The sequence below is a fragment of the Mesocricetus auratus genome, unplaced genomic scaffold (assembly GCF_017639785.1).
Source record: "Mesocricetus auratus isolate SY011 unplaced genomic scaffold, BCM_Maur_2.0 Super-Scaffold_2245, whole genome shotgun sequence".
In the NCBI taxonomy this organism is placed as follows: domain Eukaryota; kingdom Metazoa; phylum Chordata; class Mammalia; order Rodentia; family Cricetidae; genus Mesocricetus; species Mesocricetus auratus.
In genome coordinates, this window is record NW_024429180.1 from 23,769,511 (window position 1) to 23,789,989 (window position 20,479).

Consider the following 20,479-nt stretch of genomic DNA (forward strand, 5'->3'; position numbering starts at 1 on the left):
TCAAAACTGAACAGAAAGTAATTCTTTCTACACTGACACTACAACATAGAATTCTTATAATACTTAGACTGAGATCATGATATGTATCTACAATTATTGTAACACAGAGACCTTGCTCTGCCCTAACAATGTTGTGATTGCCAAGAGAATGAAGTTTGAAAATAGGCTAGGGACAGCTTTATTCACAACAGTTAGCAACTAGAAACAATACAAATGTCTCTCAACTGAAGAATGGATAAAGACAATGTGGTGTATTACTTAATTGGTAAAAACACGGTATCATGAAATTTGCAGGCAAATGGATAGAACTAGAAAACAGTCATCCCGAGTGAGGTAGCCAAGACTCAAAAAGAGAAACATGGTATGTACTCACTTACAAGTGAATATTAGCTGTTAAGTAAGGGATAATCATGCTACAATCTACAGACCTAGAGAGGCTAAGTAACAAGGAGGGCTTAAGGGTTTGTTCCTAGTCTTATTGTTGATATCCATAGGAGGCCTGCTCTTTTCTGAAGGAAAATGGAGGAGGAGTGGATCTAGGAGAGAGGGGAGGCTGGAGGAGTGATCTAGGAAGAGCAGAGGGAACAGAAATGTGCTGTGGAAGAATAAAAAGAAACAGAATACGGAAATGTTCAGAGAATTCACAATAAAAGACATGCAAATGGCTAATGTTTAACATCCTTAGCCATCAGGGAAACACAGACTAAAGCTACCTTGAGATCCACACTTCCCACAGTAGTAATGGGATCCTATGTCACTCCATGAGGGAAACAAATGTCAACATATGCTGTTGAAGATGTTAGGAACAGAGCAAGTACACACTGTTGGTAAGAGGATAAACTGGCCCAGACACAATGGAAATCAGTCTGGAGTTTTCTCAGAAAAGGAAAAACGGCACTACTATATGACCCAGATGACCACTCTTGGGCACATACCCACAGAAGTCCATACTGTGTTATGGAGATACTTATACTCCATCTCATTGTTGCTTTATTCAGGACAGCTCAAAAACTGAACCAGCCTCAGATACCCACCAAGATATAAAGGAAAAGAAGTGTGTATGAACATGGATGGATATAGAAAATATACTAAGTGAGACAATCCATGCACAGAAAAACAAATGTCATGTGTTTCTTCCATGTGTGGATCATGGCTTCCAATTTTTAGATTCCAGTGCTAATTTGGAATCTCCGTAGAGACCATAAAGCTAGAAAAATGCCAGGAGGTAACGTTTTCAGTAGGGCGGGAACACAGAACACATGTGACATGAAAGTAGAGAGAAAATACAGGGAGTAGCAAGGCTTAAACAAGAAAAGGGGCAGAGCAATGGAGAAAAGGCGTTACATGGAGAGGCTTAACCAATACTAAGACTGTATGAAGAAGCCATTCGGAAATATAGTAATCTATGAGCTGGATTCAAAAAAACAATTACAAAAGGAGTTTGAATGGAGGTCATCTGCATAGGTGGATAATGCTGACTTGAGAATCTATGAAACGGTAAGTGAAAATCCTAGTAGCAGATGTAGGATACTTCCCCATGAGTTGTTGCTTAAGAAGGCCTCAGAGGTCCCCAAAATACGATAGGCTATTATGTTGCTTTGGGATGCCCACCAGACCCTGTTGGTGAATACCAACACTTTGGTTGCAGGACTTGGGAAAATCAAACTGGAAATGACTACCTTGCTGACCAGCTGCCAGAAGTTACTATGCAGATAGTCAGGGAGAAAAGCCATCATCGTTCTTAACTGGCTATAGACCTTGAGTGCTATAATAGTGACTTGTAAGATAAGATCTGCCTGCTAGGACAATAGTGGCAATACTGTTATATGAGGGTGAACAATTATGTTCTGACTGTATATGAGGCCTACACCACAGGAGGAAGTTCATTCAATGTTCTGTGGACCGATCCACAGCCCATGGTTGGTGTCTTAGTTAGGGCTACTATAGCTGTGATTAAACGCCACGGACAAAAGCAACTGGGGGAGGAAAGAGTTTATTTCGCTCACAGTTTCATGTAACAGTTCATCACTAAAATTAGTGAGGGCAGGACCTCAAGCAATGAGGGCAGGAACCTGTGGGCAGGAGCTGATGCAGAGGTCATGAAGGATGCTGTTCACTGGCTTTGCTTCCCCTGGCTCACTCAGCCTACTTTCTTATAGGCTCCTGAACCACCAGTCCAGGGATGGCACCATCCACAATGGGCTGGGCCCGCCTCCATCAATCACTAGTTAAGAAATGGCCTACAGGCTTGCCTTCATCCTGATCTTATGGAGGTATTTTCTTAAGGTTCCTTCTTCTTAGATGACTTTAGCTTGTGTCAAGTTGACATAGCTAGCCTGCACAGTTGGGGCGGTCACATGCCCTTGTTTTGCTAAACAGACAGGTTGCCAAGCTTTCTCTTGGATAACTGTTTGCATAGACATGACTGGTGCTGCCCTAAGACATGTCAGAGGTTTCTTCGTGGAGGGAACAGAGGTTGTTAATACTGAGTCATTGTTTGGCCAGGCGCTGAGACTTTTAAATGACATTTTTAATTGAAAATAGACCCCTCTCAGACCCCCCCCCCCACTCCACTCCATTTCCCTTCTGAAAGGAGCAACTGAGTCCTTAAGCACTACATGAGAGAGGTCTGTCACCTGTTGCAAAGTCCAGGGAACATTAAGGCAGATGGAGCAGAACACAAGAGGGCACACGCAAGAAGGCTGTGGATGCTGTGTTCTGGGCGTGACATGGCTACTGCCCTACAAACTCACAGCAGCTGCAGTTGTCAGTGGAGAGTCTGCACAAGACAGGGCCCAACAACATTTAGTCATGGATGGAGAAGGGGCTCACAAATCCTGTGCCTTTCTGCCAAGGAGCTATTGGTAGTAGACGGCTAATTTCCTCGGCTGAAAACCAAGCTGTATGGCATTTTCTCATTTAGTGATCAATGAGGAAGGGTACAGTCCAGGTGGGGGGTACCATCCCTGGGCTGCTGGTCATTGGTTCTAGAAGATAGGCTGAGTATGCCATAGGAAGTTGACCAGTAAGAGGCCTCCTCCATGGCCTCTGTCTCAGCTCCTACCTCCAGGATCCTGCCCTGTTTGGGTTCCTGTCCTGACTTCCTTCAGTGATGAACAGTAATGCTGAAGTTCAAGTCAAGTAAACCTTTTCTTCCCCAACTTGCCTTCTGGTCATGGTGTTTCATCACAGCAATAGAAACCCTAATTAAAACTGGTACTAGGAGTGGGTTATTGCTGTGACAGACCTGACCATGTTTGGGGGAGTATTGTGGAAAGACTTTGGAACTTTTGGCTAGAAAAGCCTTTCATTGCTAAGAACAGTGCAGAAGAGGGAGGCCTCTATTATGATCATTTGTTATTCTGAATCAAGTTTCTGTTCTGGTTAGCTGAAGAATCAGCTGCGATTAACAAGATACCAGACTACTAAAGCAAAATTTTATTTTGCTGGGATACTTGACTCTGGTGGCTGGAACTAAGAAATTAGCAGTGATTAAGAAGAGACCGCATCACTAAGGTAAATTCTGGGAGGTGTTTTCTGAGATCAGAGAAGCTATGTTCCAGAGGTGGCCAAGGTTGTGCCTCGTGCTGGCAGCTGGACGTGGTAATGTGTAAGAGTAACCCAGGGGGTGTTTTGAAGGCATGAAGGGGTCATGGAGAGCTGCAGCCTCAGAGGCAGTAGAAGGCCTAGGACTGCAGGGGTCATGCAAAGAAGTTGAGGCTTGGCACCATGAAGAGAGCCTCTGAGACGCTATTGGTGAAGGTGCAGCCCAGCTACAGCAAGGGGCCCCAGCAATTTGGAGACACCAGCACCATGGGGTGACCACCAAGAACAGCAGCAGCAGTGGAGTGGAGCCAGCTGGAGCCTAGAAGACAAACCGTGTTTGCTGCAGAGGGCAGAGCTGGAGAAGTGACCCAAGCCCTTTGCAGGAGTCCGCAGCACTAGATAATTGGATGTTGAGTCATTTATACTGTTGGAGTTTGGTTTTACTGGGCTCAGACTGTGATGGTTCCCGAGTTCTTCCCTCTTGAAGAAGGTATTTAATTTTGGCTTTTAAAGGAGTCCACAGCTGAAAGACTTGAACTTTTAAAAGAGTGGATATTTTAAAGAGAATGAAATTTTAATGTGCTTGAAGGTCAGGAGAGCATGTCCTAGTGAGGGATAAGAGTCAGAGAACACAGTCGTGGCTTTGTACTTCCTGACTTCCCCCATCTCCCTTCTTGCTACTTTCCTGCATGGGAATTGAACTTGGGACCTTGCACATGTTAGGAACATGCTTTATCACTGAATTGCATTATTTCTTTAACATCTTTCCAGAAACAAAACTGAGTCCAGCAACTCAGTTCTACTGAACTGAAAATGGGATTTAAGCATTTTATTGTTCCCAAAGCAAAATCCACAACAGCTGAACAGTAAGGAGAGCCCAAAGGTTTAGTACTGAATGAATAAACAACCTATGGTAAATATACAAATGCATGTCATAGATTATTACTTATTGACAAAATGGCAAAAGTACAAAGTATATGCTACAATGTAGATGGACCTAGAAAATAATACATTTGGTAAAAGAAACTAGATACAAAAGGTCAGATCCTACATGATTCCATTTATGTGACATTTGGTAAAAGAAAGCAGATACAAAAGGTCAGATCCTGCATGATTCCATTTATCTATGCTGAATAGGTAAACACATAGAAGCAAATAGACTGAGGTTGTAAGAGCTGGGGGTGAAGAGGACGGGAAATTGATTGCTTAGTTAGTGCAGGTTTTATTATATAATGATAAAAATGTCTTAGAACTAGATAGAAGTAATTACATCATACTCTGAATGAATATAAGATGATTCACTTTACAATGATTAATTTTATGACATGTGAGTTTCACCTAAGAATTAAAAGCCAATGATGAATCATAAAACATAAAAATGATAAATTGGACTATCAAAATAAAAAAATTCATATATCAAGGAACAGTCACAAGAGGGTACAAGACAACATGCAAGGAGAAAGTATTTTCAGTCACTTATCTGCTAAAGGTCTGCTAATCCAGAATATACAGAGAACTCCTGCCAATCAACGACGTCAATAAACAGCAGAAAAAGTGAGTTGAAGACATATTCCTATGGTTGAGAGCCCTTTGTTAACTCAGACTGTAAAGTTGTTGCTGTGACTGTATTGAGAGGTCCAGGTTAGGGATGTAGCTCATGGTAGTACTGCCTGGGTTCTATCCTCAGCACAGTAACAAACACATGAACAACAACAAACACAAAGTGGTGAGAAATCACAGAGCCTTCATGAACATTCTGCAGTCATTATCATAGGAGTGGTAGAGACAAGCAAGAGGGTAACTATGGCTCCTTTCTATCCGGTGGAGCAACAGGATGTTGCTCCATGATTTTACATTTCCTAGCCACACAATTATCGTGAGCCAAATAAACCTTTATTATATATAAATTACCCAATCTGTACTATTATCAAAGTAGAAAACAGACTAAGACAGGCATTTCTCTACAGATATAGACATGGTCAAGAACCAAAACATGCCTAGCTATTAGTATTGAAACTTCAAATCAAAGTCATAATGAGCTACAATTTTATACTCACAAAGATGACTAGAATTAGCAAGAATAACTAGCAAGCATGGCTACTCTTGTTTGTCAACCAGATGACATCTGGAATCAACTAAAATCTAAGAAACTGAGCATGTCTCTAAAGGATTTTCTTAATGGATCATTTGAGGTTGGGAAGACCTATTCTAAATTGGGCCACAGCTTCTGTTGGCAGCTCATATCAAATGACATGAAGGAACCTTTTGCTTTTTGCCTGCTTGCCCTCACTCTTGCTGGCAAGTTCACTTATTCTGCTGCTGAGGCATTTCTTCACTGATAATAGAACCTACTTTGAGATTCCAACATAGACTGAAAGCCAGCAGCTCTCAAGGATTCCACTGGGATTCCATCAGATTGGGAATGATAAGACATCTAGTCTCATGGACTAAACAACTAAACAACTACTAGATACTTGGCCTCACCATCAGGAGATATCAATTGTTAGATTACTCAGACAACAGCCTATAAACCACACAAACACACAAATCACACACACACACACACACACACACACACACACACACACACACACACACACACACAGAGAAACAGAAAACCTTGACATGGCTGGTATAAGATGATTGCAATGTCAATGAATCTAGAAGATACTATAGCAAATGAAAGACACCAGATACAAAGGTGACAGGTTGTGTAATTCCATTTATATGGAATATATAGAATAAGAAAATCTACGGAGAACGACAGACAGTACATTAAGTGCACAGCAGAGGTAGGAAGAGGTGAGAATGGGGGAGGGGTGATTGCTCAGGAAGTCTATGTTTCCATCTAGGGTGGTGAAATTGGTTGATAATTAGGTGGTGGTGATGGACATACAACACTGTAAACATGCCAAAGGCTTCTCACTGAATTTTAAACTGGTTTAAATGATGAATTTATGCCATCTTAATTTTACCACAATAACAACAATAACAGACTGCATTTCACACTTGTAAGTTAAAGGCAAAAGTTCTAGGAGTTTAGGAACCAGAGACAGGGAAATTAATATCTTTGGCCACATATTGAGTTTGAATATGCCTGGGAATGAATATTTGAATATCTGGGAAGAAATCTGTCTCAAAAAAGAAAAGTGTATGTGGGGCTGGAGAGATGGCTCAGTGGTTACGAGCACTTGCTGCTCTTTCAGAGGACCTGGGTTCAATTCTCAGCGCCCACAGGGGCAACTCACAACTGTTTGTATCTCTTGTTTCCAGGGGATCTGATACCCTCACACACACATACATGCAGGCAAAACACCATGAAACAAAAATAAAATAAAAACAGAAGAGTATATGTGTGTAAGGGTGGAGAGACAGGTCTGAAGTTAAGAGCACCTGTGTCTCTTGTAGAGATTTGATTCCCAGAACCCACACATGGTGGCTCACACCATCTGTAATTCCAATTCCATGGTGAACATATATATAAAAGACCATAAAAATAAGGATAAGATCCCAGACTCAACACCAAAGGTTATTAACTATTTGATTAAATAGTGTCTTTTCCTCATACTGATATTTCTCTCCATAGGTTTTTTTGTTTGTTTTTCAAGACAGGGTTTCTTAGTGACCGTACAAGTTTACACTACCACAGCAATGGAGGAGTGCTCCTCTTTCTCCACATCCTCTCCAGCATAGACTGTCGTTGGTGTTTTAGATGTTAGCCATTCTAGTCGGTGTAAAATGGTATCTCAGAGTTGTTTTGAATTGCATTTCCCTGATGGCTAAGGATGTTGAGCAGTATGGCGTTTCTCAGGAAAATGGTAATCAATCTACTTCAAGATCCAGCAACTCCACTCTTGGGCACATACCCAAAGAATGCACATTCATATAACATGGACATATGTTCAACTATGTTCATAGCAGCGTTGTTTGTAATAGCCAAAACCTAGAAGCAACCTACCTAGATGCCCCTCAACTGAAGAATGGATGGAGAAAATGTGGTACATCTACACAATGGAGCAGAAAAAAACAATGAAATCTTGAAATCCACAGGCAAATGAGTGGAACTGGAAGAAAACATCCTGAGCGAGGTAACCCAACCACAGAAAGACAAGTATGCTCATAGAGCGAAGGATATTAGACATAGAGCGAAGGTTCACCTGCCTACAATCCACACCACCAAAGAAACTAGGGAACATGGAGGACCCTAAGAGAGAAACACATGGTCCCCCGAAGAAGGTGAAAGGGACAAGGACCCTTGAGCAAATTGGGTGCATGGGTGGGGGGCAGATAGGAAAAAGGGAAGGGGAGAACAAGAGGAGGGGGGAGACCAAGAGAAGGGATGAGAACAAGAGGGATCAGGAAGACTGAGACAGGGGAGAAATAGAGGAGAGCAAGAAAAGAGACACCTTAATAGAGGGAGCCAGTATATGCTTAAAGAGAAATCTGGCACCAGGGAAATGTTCAGAGGTCCACAAGGATGACCCCCAAATAAGAATCTAGGCAGTGGTAGAGAGGTTGCCTTTGATGTTCTTCCCCTATAATGAGATTGATGACTACCTTAATTGCCATTCTAGACCCTTCATCCAGTAGTTGATCAAAGAAGCAGTCACCCACAGCTAAACACTGAGCCATACTCTTGGAATCCAGTTGTAGACAGTGAGAGAGATGAGCAAAGGAGTCAAGACTGTGCTGGAGAAACCTACAGAAAAACAGTTGATCTGACCTAGTGAGAGCATGGAGACCCTAGCCATAAAGCAGGGGAACCAGCATTGGACAGAACCAAGCCCTCTGAATGTGGGTGCCAGTTAGGAGGCCTGGGCAGTCTATGGGATCTCTAACAGTGGAGTTAGTGTTTATCCTTAGTGCACAAATGGACTCTGGGAGCCCATTCTCTAGGGAGGGATACTATTAGCCCAGATACACGAAAGAGGGCCTAGGCCCTCCCCCAAAGAATATGACAGACTTTGATGATCCCTCATGGAAGGCCTCACACTATTCTTGGGGAGTGGGTAGGAGGTGGGTTGGGGGAGCTGGTGGGGAGCATGGGAGGATGGGAGGGCAAGGGAATGGGGGATTGATATGTAAAATAAAATTGTTTCTAAAATAAATCATACAAGCAAAAGCAAAAAAAAAAAAAAAAAAAGGTTTCTTTGTATAGCCCTGGCTGTCCTGGAACTCACTCTGTAGACCAGGCTGGCCTTGGAAACTCAAACTCACAGAGATCCACTCTCCTCTGTCTCCCTAGTGCTTGGATTAAAGGTGTAGGCCACCACAGCCCAGCAGTTTTTTTTAAACTATTAACAATAATAGCAGTGTACTGTGGGGTTCATATTCATACAAATAAAATTTATGACAACAAAAGCACCAAGACTAGGAGAGGATGTATAGTACTATCTAAACCAACTATAATCATTACAAAATTATAAGCAATAAAATGAAATAATATTAACTCAAATGAAAATAGGAAGAAAAGAGGAAAAGAGTACAAAGAACAAATAAATGTATAGACAAAATAGCAAGATGGCAAGTCATAACAATATCAATAAACATATTGAATTATAACATATAAGTATCCATTTTATTGTACTTGTGAAAAGCAAATGGATAGAAAAACATACCTCGGTGATACTAAAGTTAAAAGGTTTCAATGCTAAAAAATTAATGACCTAATAAGTAAGTACAAACATACTGTTGTTTATGAGTCAGAGTACTAATAGTTCCAGATTGTATTCTCCCCTCTGACCATTCTTTTGTTCTTTAAACCATTGTTATAGACAATCTAGGGATTTGTGCATGGTAGGGAATCTGTGCCACATCGATAGCCCATTTTCCTCCATTTTATTTATACATTCAATGCAATCTCAAAGTCATAGCAATCATTTTTCCTAGGAATTAATAAACTGATTATAAAATTCATAGACGTGAAAAGAATAGAGTAGCAAAAAAGCCTTGGAAATGAATAGGGTTGGAGAATCAACTGTATCTGATTTCAAGATGCTATGTAGCTTAGTAATGATGACTGTGGTACCCACATGGAGACAAAACAGGTAACTATTATTAAAAGAAGTCAGACATAAACTCATTTGTAAATGATTGATCTTCAAAAAGTGCTAGAACAGTTGGGTTTTCAATGTGAAACTGCTGAATTCTAAACTGTGTTTTCTATTTCATGTTAAAAAGAAACAAAAAACCACAAATGGATCGCAGGACTAAAACTATCACTGTGCAGACAAAAATCCTTGTGACACTAGATTAGGCTAAGATATTTTAGATGTAAAATATTTTAGACATCAAAATTTGTCTATAGAGGAATCTGGCTATCAGTGAGATTCTTCTTAAAAATAAAAGGCTGGGGCTGGAGAGATGGCTCAGAGGTTAAGAGCACTGACTGCTCTTCCAGAGGTCCTGAGTTCAATTCCCAGCAACCACATGGTGGCTGACAACCATCCGTAATGAGATCTGGTGCCCTCTCCTGGCTTGCAGACATACATAGAGGCAGGATGTTGTATTCATAATAAATAAATAAAAATCTTAAAAAAAAAAGAAAAGAAAAAGCTGGCTAGGCACTGGTGGCACACGCCTTTAATCCCAGCACCCGGGAGGCAGAGGCAGGCGGATCTCTGTGAGTTCGAAGCCAGCATGGTCTACAGAGCGAGTTCCAGGACAGACTCCAAAACAATAGAGAAACCTTGTCTTGAAAAAACCAAAAAAAAAAAAAAATCCCAAGGCTGGGTTTACCAGAGATTACCAGAGATGATGGATGATTTCAAGGACATAGTGTGTTCTAGACACAACAGGACTGACATTTCAACTTAGAGACTGTCAGCATGCCCAGGTTCTTCACAGGTTCAAACCAGATAAGAGTCCAGCACTGAGCGGGAAAGATGGCCATGGGGTCTGTCTTACCTAGTTTTTATGTTAATTTGGCACAAGCTAGAGTCATCTAAGACAACTGAGAAAATGCCACCATAAGATGGGCTGTAGGAAAGCCTTTAGAACATTTTCTTAATTAGTGATTGGTGTGGGAGGACTCAGTTTATTGGTCACCCCAGGCTGGTGGTCCTGGCTTCTAAGAAAGCAAGCTAAGCAAACCATGAGCACCTGCATTTGTTTCTGCCTCCAGGTTCCTGCCTTGAGTTCCTGCTGTGACTTCCTTTGATGACCAATGATATGGAAGTATAAGCCAATTTTCCTTCCCAAGTTACTTGGTCATGGTGTCTCATTATAGCAATAGTGATACTAAGATAGGGTTCCAGGCCCAGCACTAACCAAGAGCCTGTCTGCAACTGATACACACTGGTAAAAGGAAAGTAGGGTCTTTCTAACGGGGTCTCACTGAGTATGCCAACCACACTCAGTGCTGCAGGCCCCACACCAAACAAGCTCAATGGCATTTTTGTGGGCCTTTTGTTTCATACTGATTTGTTTTGGCATTTTTTGGTCTTTGTATGTGATTCTGGGTCTTTTTGTGAGAGACTGAAAACAAGGTTGGGTGAGTAGGGAGGTGGAGAGGATCTGGGAGAAACTGGAGGGAAAAACATGATCAAATATATTGTGTGAAAATTTTTTTCGATAAAAATAACAAAAACTTTTTTTAAATCAAACAGAAACAACAATCAAATCTTTAAAGATGAATTGTCAGCAGGAACCTTAATGTCAATAAAATGTGCCAAACTAGTTTTGCCGGTTGGTATCTCAGAAGGTGAATCTTTGTGTGTCTAGCCTCGTGCATACTTCCTCATTCTTGGCATTTAGTCTCCCCCTTCTGTTCGGCTTTGCCATCTACTCTAAGTTGTTTCCTAAAGTTTCAACATTCAGTGAATTTCAGAAATTTGAACTAATTTTGCAACCAGCTTATTTTCAGACTGCTCGGCAAATAACTGTCGCTATTAACAAAGAGTGCAGACAAGCAAGTACCGAGATCCTGCCATGCCTTCCGAGCTAGCCACTCACCTCTTGGGAAAGCTGCCTTACTTGTTCCTTCTGACGTTCCAGATCTTTTAAAATTAATGAGTTTTGTTTTTCTAACTGAAGAACTCTTCTTGCCAAGTGGACGCTAGATGAATAAAATAAAAAAGCATTCATGTATACAAAAGTAGAATGTATCAATATATTGATAAATATATCCTAGAAAATAGACATCATTTCACAACAACACATATATATTAACAAAGAAAATGACAATACAAAGTAAAAAAACACAAGAGCAATTCTTCAACTCCGAACTCCGAAAGTAACAACCCTAACATTTCCATATGATAACTGTCATATACTGGTTACCGAGATCATGGTTTCCAACTATTCCTATCAAAATAGTCTTACATTAATTATGTTACTAGCGCGACAGAAAAAGATAGCCATTTACAGCTTTATCATCTTAACAAAAGTTTCCCAGTTACAAATCAGCCAGGAAATTAATTGGATATTATGCACAACAAGTTTACATTTTGCCAAGTGTTTACACAGGCCAATATTATAAATTTTATAAAAGAAAACATAACCTAACAGGTTTCCTATTGCAGGTGGAGGTGGAGGAGATATGTAAAATGTGAAGAATGACCACAGTACAGGCAAAGAGTCCATACTAAGAACTTCCCTTCCTTCCAATGGTTTGCACCACCACAGTGCACACCCAACCCCTCTTCCAGGCAGGGTCTTAGTCTATAGCCTAGGTAAGCCTCAATTCATGACTTCCTTATAGTAGCCCAAGGGTTAGGATCATAGGTATATATCATCATGCTTTGTAGCCCATCACTACAAAAAGCATACGTTTTTTCTAGATTTATTCATTTATTATTTATGCAGTATTCTGTGTGAGCTACCATGTGGTTGCTGGGAATTGAACTCGGGATCTTTGGAAGAACAGCTAGTACTCTTAACCTCTGAGCCACCTTTTCCAGCTCCCACATTTCATTTTTAAGAAACAATGTTTTTTTTTTTTTATTTTTTTGGTTTTTACGAGACAGGGTTTCTCTGTATTGTTTTGGAGGCTGTCGGACCAGCACGGCCTCGAACTCACAGAGATCTGTCTGCCTCTGCCTCCCGAGTGCTGGGATTAAAGGAGTGCGCCACCACTGCCCGGCGAAACAATGTTTTAAGGAAAAAATTTTCATCTACTTAAATAATTCCAATGACTCAATGAAAACACATAGAATTCTTTAAAGACTTCCCAGAAATGCCAAGAAACCATGTTCTCAAGACCTACTCTGCATTTTCATGTTCCGTATTAGCTTACCTATCAACTTAATCCATGAATGTAGAATTCATGGAATCCAAATGGACAGAACGGTTCAATGTTTTTTATTTTCTTTAAATTTCCACCAAGCAACACTATATAATAGAATATGAACCTTATTGTATACAACGAACACAACAAATACCAATTTAAGTGTAGAGTTGTACAAGTATCACTACAACATAATCTGAGAACATGTCTGCTACCCTATTAACAGCCATTCTTTATTTTTTCCACTCTCTATTAAATACCTCTTAATCCCTCCACTCCATTTTAAGGAGATTCAACCACTTTATTCTTCATGGACTTTAAAGGGATTTATTGTTTACATTTTTTCGTTTTTTACTCTAAAGACCACACTTCATGTACAACAATGCAATTTACATATTAACATTGTAATGGAATTTGACATAGTTCTGTATAGAAAAAAATATTCAGGTTACAAAACCTCTCCTTCCAAAGGAAAAGAAAAAAAATCACATTTTCTTCATGAGTCAACACGACAATGTATAGTTTGGGTTTTTTGAGATGGGATTTCTTTTTGTAAAACATAGTTCTATACAAAACTATGTAGACTAGGCTGGCTTTGAACTCAGAGATCTGTCTGCTTCTGCCTTCTGAGTCCTGGAATTAAACATATTCACTACCACAACTGGATCCAATGAAATATCTTAATGTAAAATTTGTATTAAATCTGTTGGTTTTAAATGTTGCTTTTAGCTGTATCTGTAAACAAAATACTTTGAATCGCTAGCTATACTTTTGTTTAATTAAAAAACCCTGATTATTAATCACTTTCATCTTTCTCACCTTTCATATCATACATGCACTGGGTGTAGTTCCATGTTTTTGTGTCTCATAGAGCTTAACCTTTATAGTCTTTTCTAAATAACAATTTCTCATCAAATGCTGAAGGCATAGACGATATTTGTGTAATACTGATTACAAAAGAATGAACACAGCTAAATTTAATTATAAAGAAATACAGATGAGATGGGGTTGTATGCAAATAAAATCTTGGGTTTTTTTCACGAAGAGATGGTTGAAATAAGGAGGTGCAATAGTCACTGCCTTTAAATATCATCCTGAAGATGACGGTGACTTGGTGATGTCCAGTCAAATACATCATACTGCTCATTTGATTTGGTAATTTGTTTTGAGCATAATGCTTTGATGTAGATATGGTGACAAAATGCAAACTACCACATGACAAACACTGAATCAAGACATTCTATACCAGTGCTGTAGTGTTAACACAGGGGCAAAATCCTAATAGCAGTGCACTTGGTTTTAATTAAGACATTCTGAGAGAGAAAAATAATGCCAAGCAGAAGGAAGGTGCTACAGCTTGGGTATGAAATGCCCTAAGTGTAGTTCCAGGGATCCCACCCCTCTTCTGATCACAGGCACCAGACACACACATACAGCAAATTCATACGTGAAGGCAAAACTCTCACATACATAAAGCAAAATAAGAAAACACAAAGAATTTTTAAAAATTCTACATTAGGCAGTATATTTTACATATTAAAAATGTTCTAAAAATGTCTGCCAGCATCCAGATCAGCCCAAACAAAGACAAGGCACCAAGACAACAGTGCTTGGGTGTTACCCGTGTAGTGCGGAAGCACGAGCAATGCACACAGCCAGAAAATCTTGTTTGGTCTTTTCAAATAGTTGCTAATCAAACAAAAACATTACTTCAGATTTCAAGTTTTGTCATGCCAAGGAGTTAATTTTATTATAATCTACTTCAATTATATAAGCCACTTTGGCTTTCCACAATTGTGTACCAGAGTTTTAAGAAATGTTAGCAATTTATTTATGCTTATATAAAACTTCAAAGTGTGAGTCACTGTACTTACACGTTGATGAGAAATACAAAGCTACAGCTACCACTTCCCAGGAAACTGGCATTAGAGTGCCTTCAGAGACGGGCTCACAACAAAGAAAGCAAATGCCCATGTTTCATGTATTTTAAAAGGCTCATTAAAGATTTAAAACAAAAGTAGTTTACTTGAATTATTTTAATTAGTGTCTAGGGAGAAATTTTAGAACCCTGGCCTGATAAACTACCTCATGTTTACTGGATACTTTATGCCAAACAGTGTGTGGTGACTTTTATATACATTTTTAAAATATTCTTTTGGTTACAAGAGGCAATCATTTTTTTCATTGGCTTTACTACATTTATTGACAGTAACATGGCACTCAAAAACAAAAAGCCTAAATATAAAATTTTTAGGTAGTTAATGAAGATGATTTTTAGCCAGGCGTGGTGGTTCACGCCTTTAACTCCCAGCACTTGGGAGGCAGAGGCAGATGGATCTCTGTGAGTTCCTGGATAGCCAGGGATGTTACACATTGAAACCCTGTCTCAAAAAACAGGAAAAAAAGTTTAAACTTAGTTTTAAAGTTAGCATAAAACGTAATAGATTTCAGCAGGATATGTCACACTTATATGCCACTATACTTTGTTCTCATGTTCATCTCTCTGTTCTCATGCCCTATCCCCATTTCAACAATTTTTATTCCTCCCAGTTAGTATATTTTGAAGAATGTTCGCTGATAGGAAAATGTGCACGATGGAATGTTAAGGCTAAAAACTAAACTACTATAAATGTATAACGTCCAAAAATACGAGGAAATTAATATTTGTATAAATTTCTGACTGGTTATTTTAAATAATGGGATTACCATCAATTTACCAAATTTTTAAAATAAAATAAATATTTATAATCAATTAAATGTTAACATAAAATATTTATTATTGGCTGCTAAATAGATACAATTTTAAATCAAATTAAGTATGAAGGAGATACATTATATAGCAGTTGAGAATTAAGTTCCTTTCAATTTTTAATACACTTTTGCATAAGCTGATATATGACAACTTTATTATGCAAGCACTCCACCATTTACTGCTATGAGTCATTTTATACAACTCACTTTAAATTTGCATTGCTTTCATTTCGAATGCCAAAGACTAATAAGTATAGATTCTCTAAAGGCTACATTGCTCTTGTCTTAAATAAATTTCAAGAGGGTACAAGGCAAATCACTTTCTGCACAAATAGTCCTCAAGAAACCAAATGTTGATTTTGCAATCTTCAAACATGCATCAAATCCTAAAGTGGGTTAGGTGCCAATAGTCAAATTGTGCATAGTAGACACTCACTAAAGTTGCTGAATGAATAGGTGTAGGGATGCATACATGTCCTCTTTGGATGTCTAGACTTACACACTCTCTTCCCTCAGTTTAGATGACCTGAGAAGCACTTCCTCAGAATAGCTCTCTGGCTCACCATGAGAAGAATGGCTGGCACCAGCTGGCAGGGGTATTAATAGCATACCCATTAGGCACTTGTTCAGGGCTCACAGACAGCTCAGTGATAGAATCTTCAGAAATATTTGGACAGTTAAGATCATTTGGACTATGAATCACTTGTGGTTCTTTAAAATCATTGGGGATTAAACAAAACAACAACAACAACAAAACCCAACTTCTGGTTTTAGAAACTTCCTTAAAAAATAAGGTTCAATTGCTTTGTAGCAATATTTTTCATGTTAGAACTAATTAATTATGCTACCTTCACACCAGCCTTTAGAGTACCAGGAAGGGATAGGGCGGCAACCAATTCTTCAAATATATTTAACTTAGAAGCACCCCAACCTCTACTAAACAGAGGAAACCATTCCAGCTACAAACTGATACTTCCTATTCTACATCTATTTGTGATGTAGAGTTTTCAAATATTTAATCAAGAAACAACATAAGCTCTTAAGCATTCTTTCTTGCTTCCTTTGCAATAGTATCCCAAAGTACTTTAGATAGTCATAAGGATACATTATTTTCTTTATGCTGTTACACCTGTCACTTCAACTATCTACAAAGAAACTGGAGAGACAGTTCAGTGGTTGAGAGCGTATACTACTCTGTAAAGACCCATGTTTCGTTCCCAGCTCCCATGATGGGCAGCTGACAACCACCTGTAATGGCAGCTCAGGAGACGGGATGATCTCTTTCAGACACACATGTGCACAGACGCACACACAGAGAACTGACACCTCTTTCCTGCTGTGCAGGAACCTGAGCTCACATGCGCACAGACATGTGCATAAATACAGGTGTGTGCACACACACACTTAAGAACTAAAATCTTAGCTGGGCAGCGGTGGTGACCACCTTTAGTCCCAGCACTCAGGAGACAGAGGCAGGCAGATGGCTCAGTTCAAGTTCAGTCTGGCCTACAGAGTGAGTTCTAGGACAGCCAGTGTTATACAGAGAACCCCCGTCTTGAAAAATAAAAACAAAACACACAAAATCTTTTAAAATTGAAAACATCTACAAATGTATCACAAGATTGTTTTTCTTATTTTGTATGTTTCTGAATTTCTAAATTAGCCACAAAACAATAGACTATCAGTGTTGAAAACTTGAGCATTGAGGTAAAGAATTTTTGTTTTTTTCACTAGGTATTCTCCACTGGGCAAGGGAAAGTCAGAGTTAAATAAGAAGTGGTTGCTGATCATGAAGAACTTCTATCTAGGTGAGGAAATTACATGGGGAATATAGCAAAATATTCTACTGTGATGTAGAGAAACCATGGTTACCAGGGGAGATGTGGTATCACAGTCACTTTGAGTAAAGAGGCAAATAAGGTTGCTGCTGATGCAGGGACACATTATGGAGGGGCTTGCAAGGCTGGCAGGAGGCTCAGGTTGGAGGAGGGAGACGCAGAGCCGCCCATGTTCCTGGAGAGCAGGACGCACCGAAGGAGCAAGAGCCAGCGGCACTGGCGGTGCAGGCTTTGCTGGCGTAGTAGAAGGGCTTTCCAGCAGAGCTGCACATGAGCTCAGCACACCCTCTAGTCAGGCATCTCGGTCTCCACGGAGCCTCAGCTGGAAATGCTCTTTCTCTCTCTCTCTCCTTCCATCCCCTTACTTGCCTTTCCCCCGAGGTCTATTCTTTCCTCATTTCTTCTTCTTCTTGCTATGTAGACCACAGACTGGCCTAGAATTCATTGTATGGCTCAGGACTCAAGTTTTAAGACCTCCTGTCTGGTGATGGGCATCAGGTGCATACCATCTCATGTGACTAGCCTTGCGTGGTTTATTTTTTATATGAATTAGCAATCTCACAGGATCTAGAAACATCTAGGAGTCAAGCTTCAGCATGTAAGAGATTATCTAGATTAGATGAATTGAGGTGTAAGGGCCTGCCCTAAATGTGGTGGCACCATTCCAGGAGTAGGCATTCCAAAATGAACATAAGAGAAATGGAGCCATCAACAGCATCTCACATTCTGCTTCCTTACTGTGAATGCAATGCCACCAGCTACCTCAAGCTCCGGCAGCCATGACTTCTTCATCATGATGGACTGTGAACCCTTGAAACTTGAGTCAAAACAAACCCTTGCTACCTTAAGTGGCTTTGTCAGCTATTTTGTCACAAGACAGGTAACTAAAACACTCTGTAGAGATTTAGCTGCAACATACATTCTTTCTCCATATTTCCTCCTTTAATATATATATTTTACCATATATAATATTATAAATAACATGTTATATATATTTAAAGCACATATAGAGGAATATAGTAGATGAATAATAAAACAAGGGATGTAGGAATTGAAGGTAGCATATAATTAATTAGTTCTAACCTGAAAAATATTGCTACAAAGCATTTATCTTTATCTGAAATTAATGTGAAAATAAAATGGCTTTTAAAAAGTTACTGCATCTAACACCATGAAAGTTCTAATGTACATATCTACTAACCATTAAGTTCACTTAAATATAGATGAAGCTCATGGTTATTACCATGTCCTACTTTGTGAGCAATTTAATATTTATGAATATTAAGAACACGTAACTTTATCATTCAACTCAGTAGTACATTATCAAAATGTACTATGTAATTACACTTAGATAAGATAAATCTATATCGATTTTACCTTTGCTTTAGTCGTCTTTTAGCTGTTGTGGGAACATTAGCACCATAGCCATAGGAATAAAGAATCCTTTCAGCCTCATCTTCATTTTCAACTGAAAAATATTAAAATGCGTGATGTGGAATAGCATTTTTCCTTAAAAAGCATAGCAGAAGTGACAATGAAAGATCATGATAACAAATTAAGAATCCCAAGAACATTCATAAAGGCTAATGCATATTTAGAGAGAGGTGAAACAGAGTACTCTTGCTTGGAGTTGCCGATCTACTTTTAGAAGATGTTGAAGGATGACGTCACCTGACAGGCTATGTTTTCTGATGGAGCACAGTAACTCAGGTATGGTAGTTATTCTGAAGGATTGATTCAAAGGCTTTTAACATGAACTATATTATAGAATTCAACAGTGTTATACAATCATTTTGATGAAGGTGAATTTTGTTTTGTTCTGGAGACACGTTCTTATATAACCCAGGCTTCCCCTGAGCTTGCGAAGTCAAGCACACCCCTCACCTCTGAGTCCTGGGATTACAGAAACATACAACCATGCTGGCGTACATGGTGCCCACCCAGGCCTGAATCCTTAGCTTCCTAAACACTTGGCAGAAAATCTGCCCCCAGAGCTCATCTCTAATTCCCAAAAGACATGATTGGCATTAATTTTGTAACTGCAAAACAATTTCAGGGAAGATAATTTAAAAAAGACTGCAATTGTCATAGAACTGCCTATAACGTTTTTGAACTAATGGGTTAGCTTCTCAATGGGTAAAAGTTTCAATGCAATGCCATGTTTAACTGTGTATGTGTGTGTGCGCCCGCGTGCAAGCGCACGTGTGTACATGCATTTGTGTATGCATGCACAAGTATGCTATAGTGTATGTGAAGAAGTCGGGATGATCTGCAAGGTTTGTATTCTGAGGACTGAATAGGTGAGCAGGCAGGCGCTGTGGCAACTGCCCTTATCTGCTGAGCATTCTGTGGGCTGTAATGACATTTCCCTGAAAACAGGGACTTACAGATCTTGATCAGGGCTGAAGAGATGGCTCAGCTGTTAAAGGCTAGGCTCACAACCAAAACAAACAAACAAACAAACAAAAAAAAAACTTGACCAGCCAGACTGTGGTGGCCCATGCCTTTAATCCCAGCACTTGAGAGGCAGAGGCAGGCAAATCTGAGTCCAAGGCCAGACTGGTCTACAGAGCGAGTTCCAGAACAGCCAAAGATACATAAAGAAACCCTGTCTCAAAAAACCAAACCAAACCAAAACAAACCAAACCAAATCAAACAAACAAACAAAAAACAAAAAAACTTGACCAAAGGCCATAAAAACCAAACCAAACAAACAAACAAACAAACAACAAAAAACTTGACCAAAGGCCATAAAAAATAGTTTTACTAAGTATTTAAAGGGATATGAAGTTCTGTACATAGCATCCCCATTTTTATGTTAACAGGCAAAACTAATTGAAGGAGAGCTTCAGACTTAGCACAAAGCAAATACACATTGAGTGAAGCTTGACCATTCATGACCATCAGTGTATTATGTACCTAATTCTGGTAAGAACTTCTGTGGCAAAGATTGTTTTTAAATGTATAGCTGTTTTCCTTTAATTTTGTTCATATCTTCCATGGCAAACCAGGACAAGCCTTTAGATGTAGGATTATAGTTAGCAGGGGCACATGAAAGAGATGCTATCTCACTGCCAGTAAACCAGCCATTACTTAACTACCGAGTCAAGGCAATCTG

General features: G+C 39.5%; 1 protein-coding gene across 3 annotated transcripts in view; it reads right to left on the minus strand.

The window, feature by feature from the left end:
* Pibf1 (progesterone immunomodulatory binding factor 1) overlaps positions 1-20,479 on the minus strand; it is a 158,530-nt gene that overhangs the window by 47,259 nt on the left and 90,792 nt on the right. For all 3 annotated transcript variants that reach the window (XM_040753039.1, XM_040753140.1, XM_040753078.1), the window contains 2 exons: positions 18,739-18,829; positions 11,500-11,602 (listed from right to left, as the gene is read on the minus strand). In XM_040753039.1, the coding sequence (XP_040608973.1) occupies positions 11,500-11,602; positions 18,739-18,829 (194 nt within the window). The remainder of the gene's footprint in view (positions 1-11,499; positions 11,603-18,738; positions 18,830-20,479) is intronic.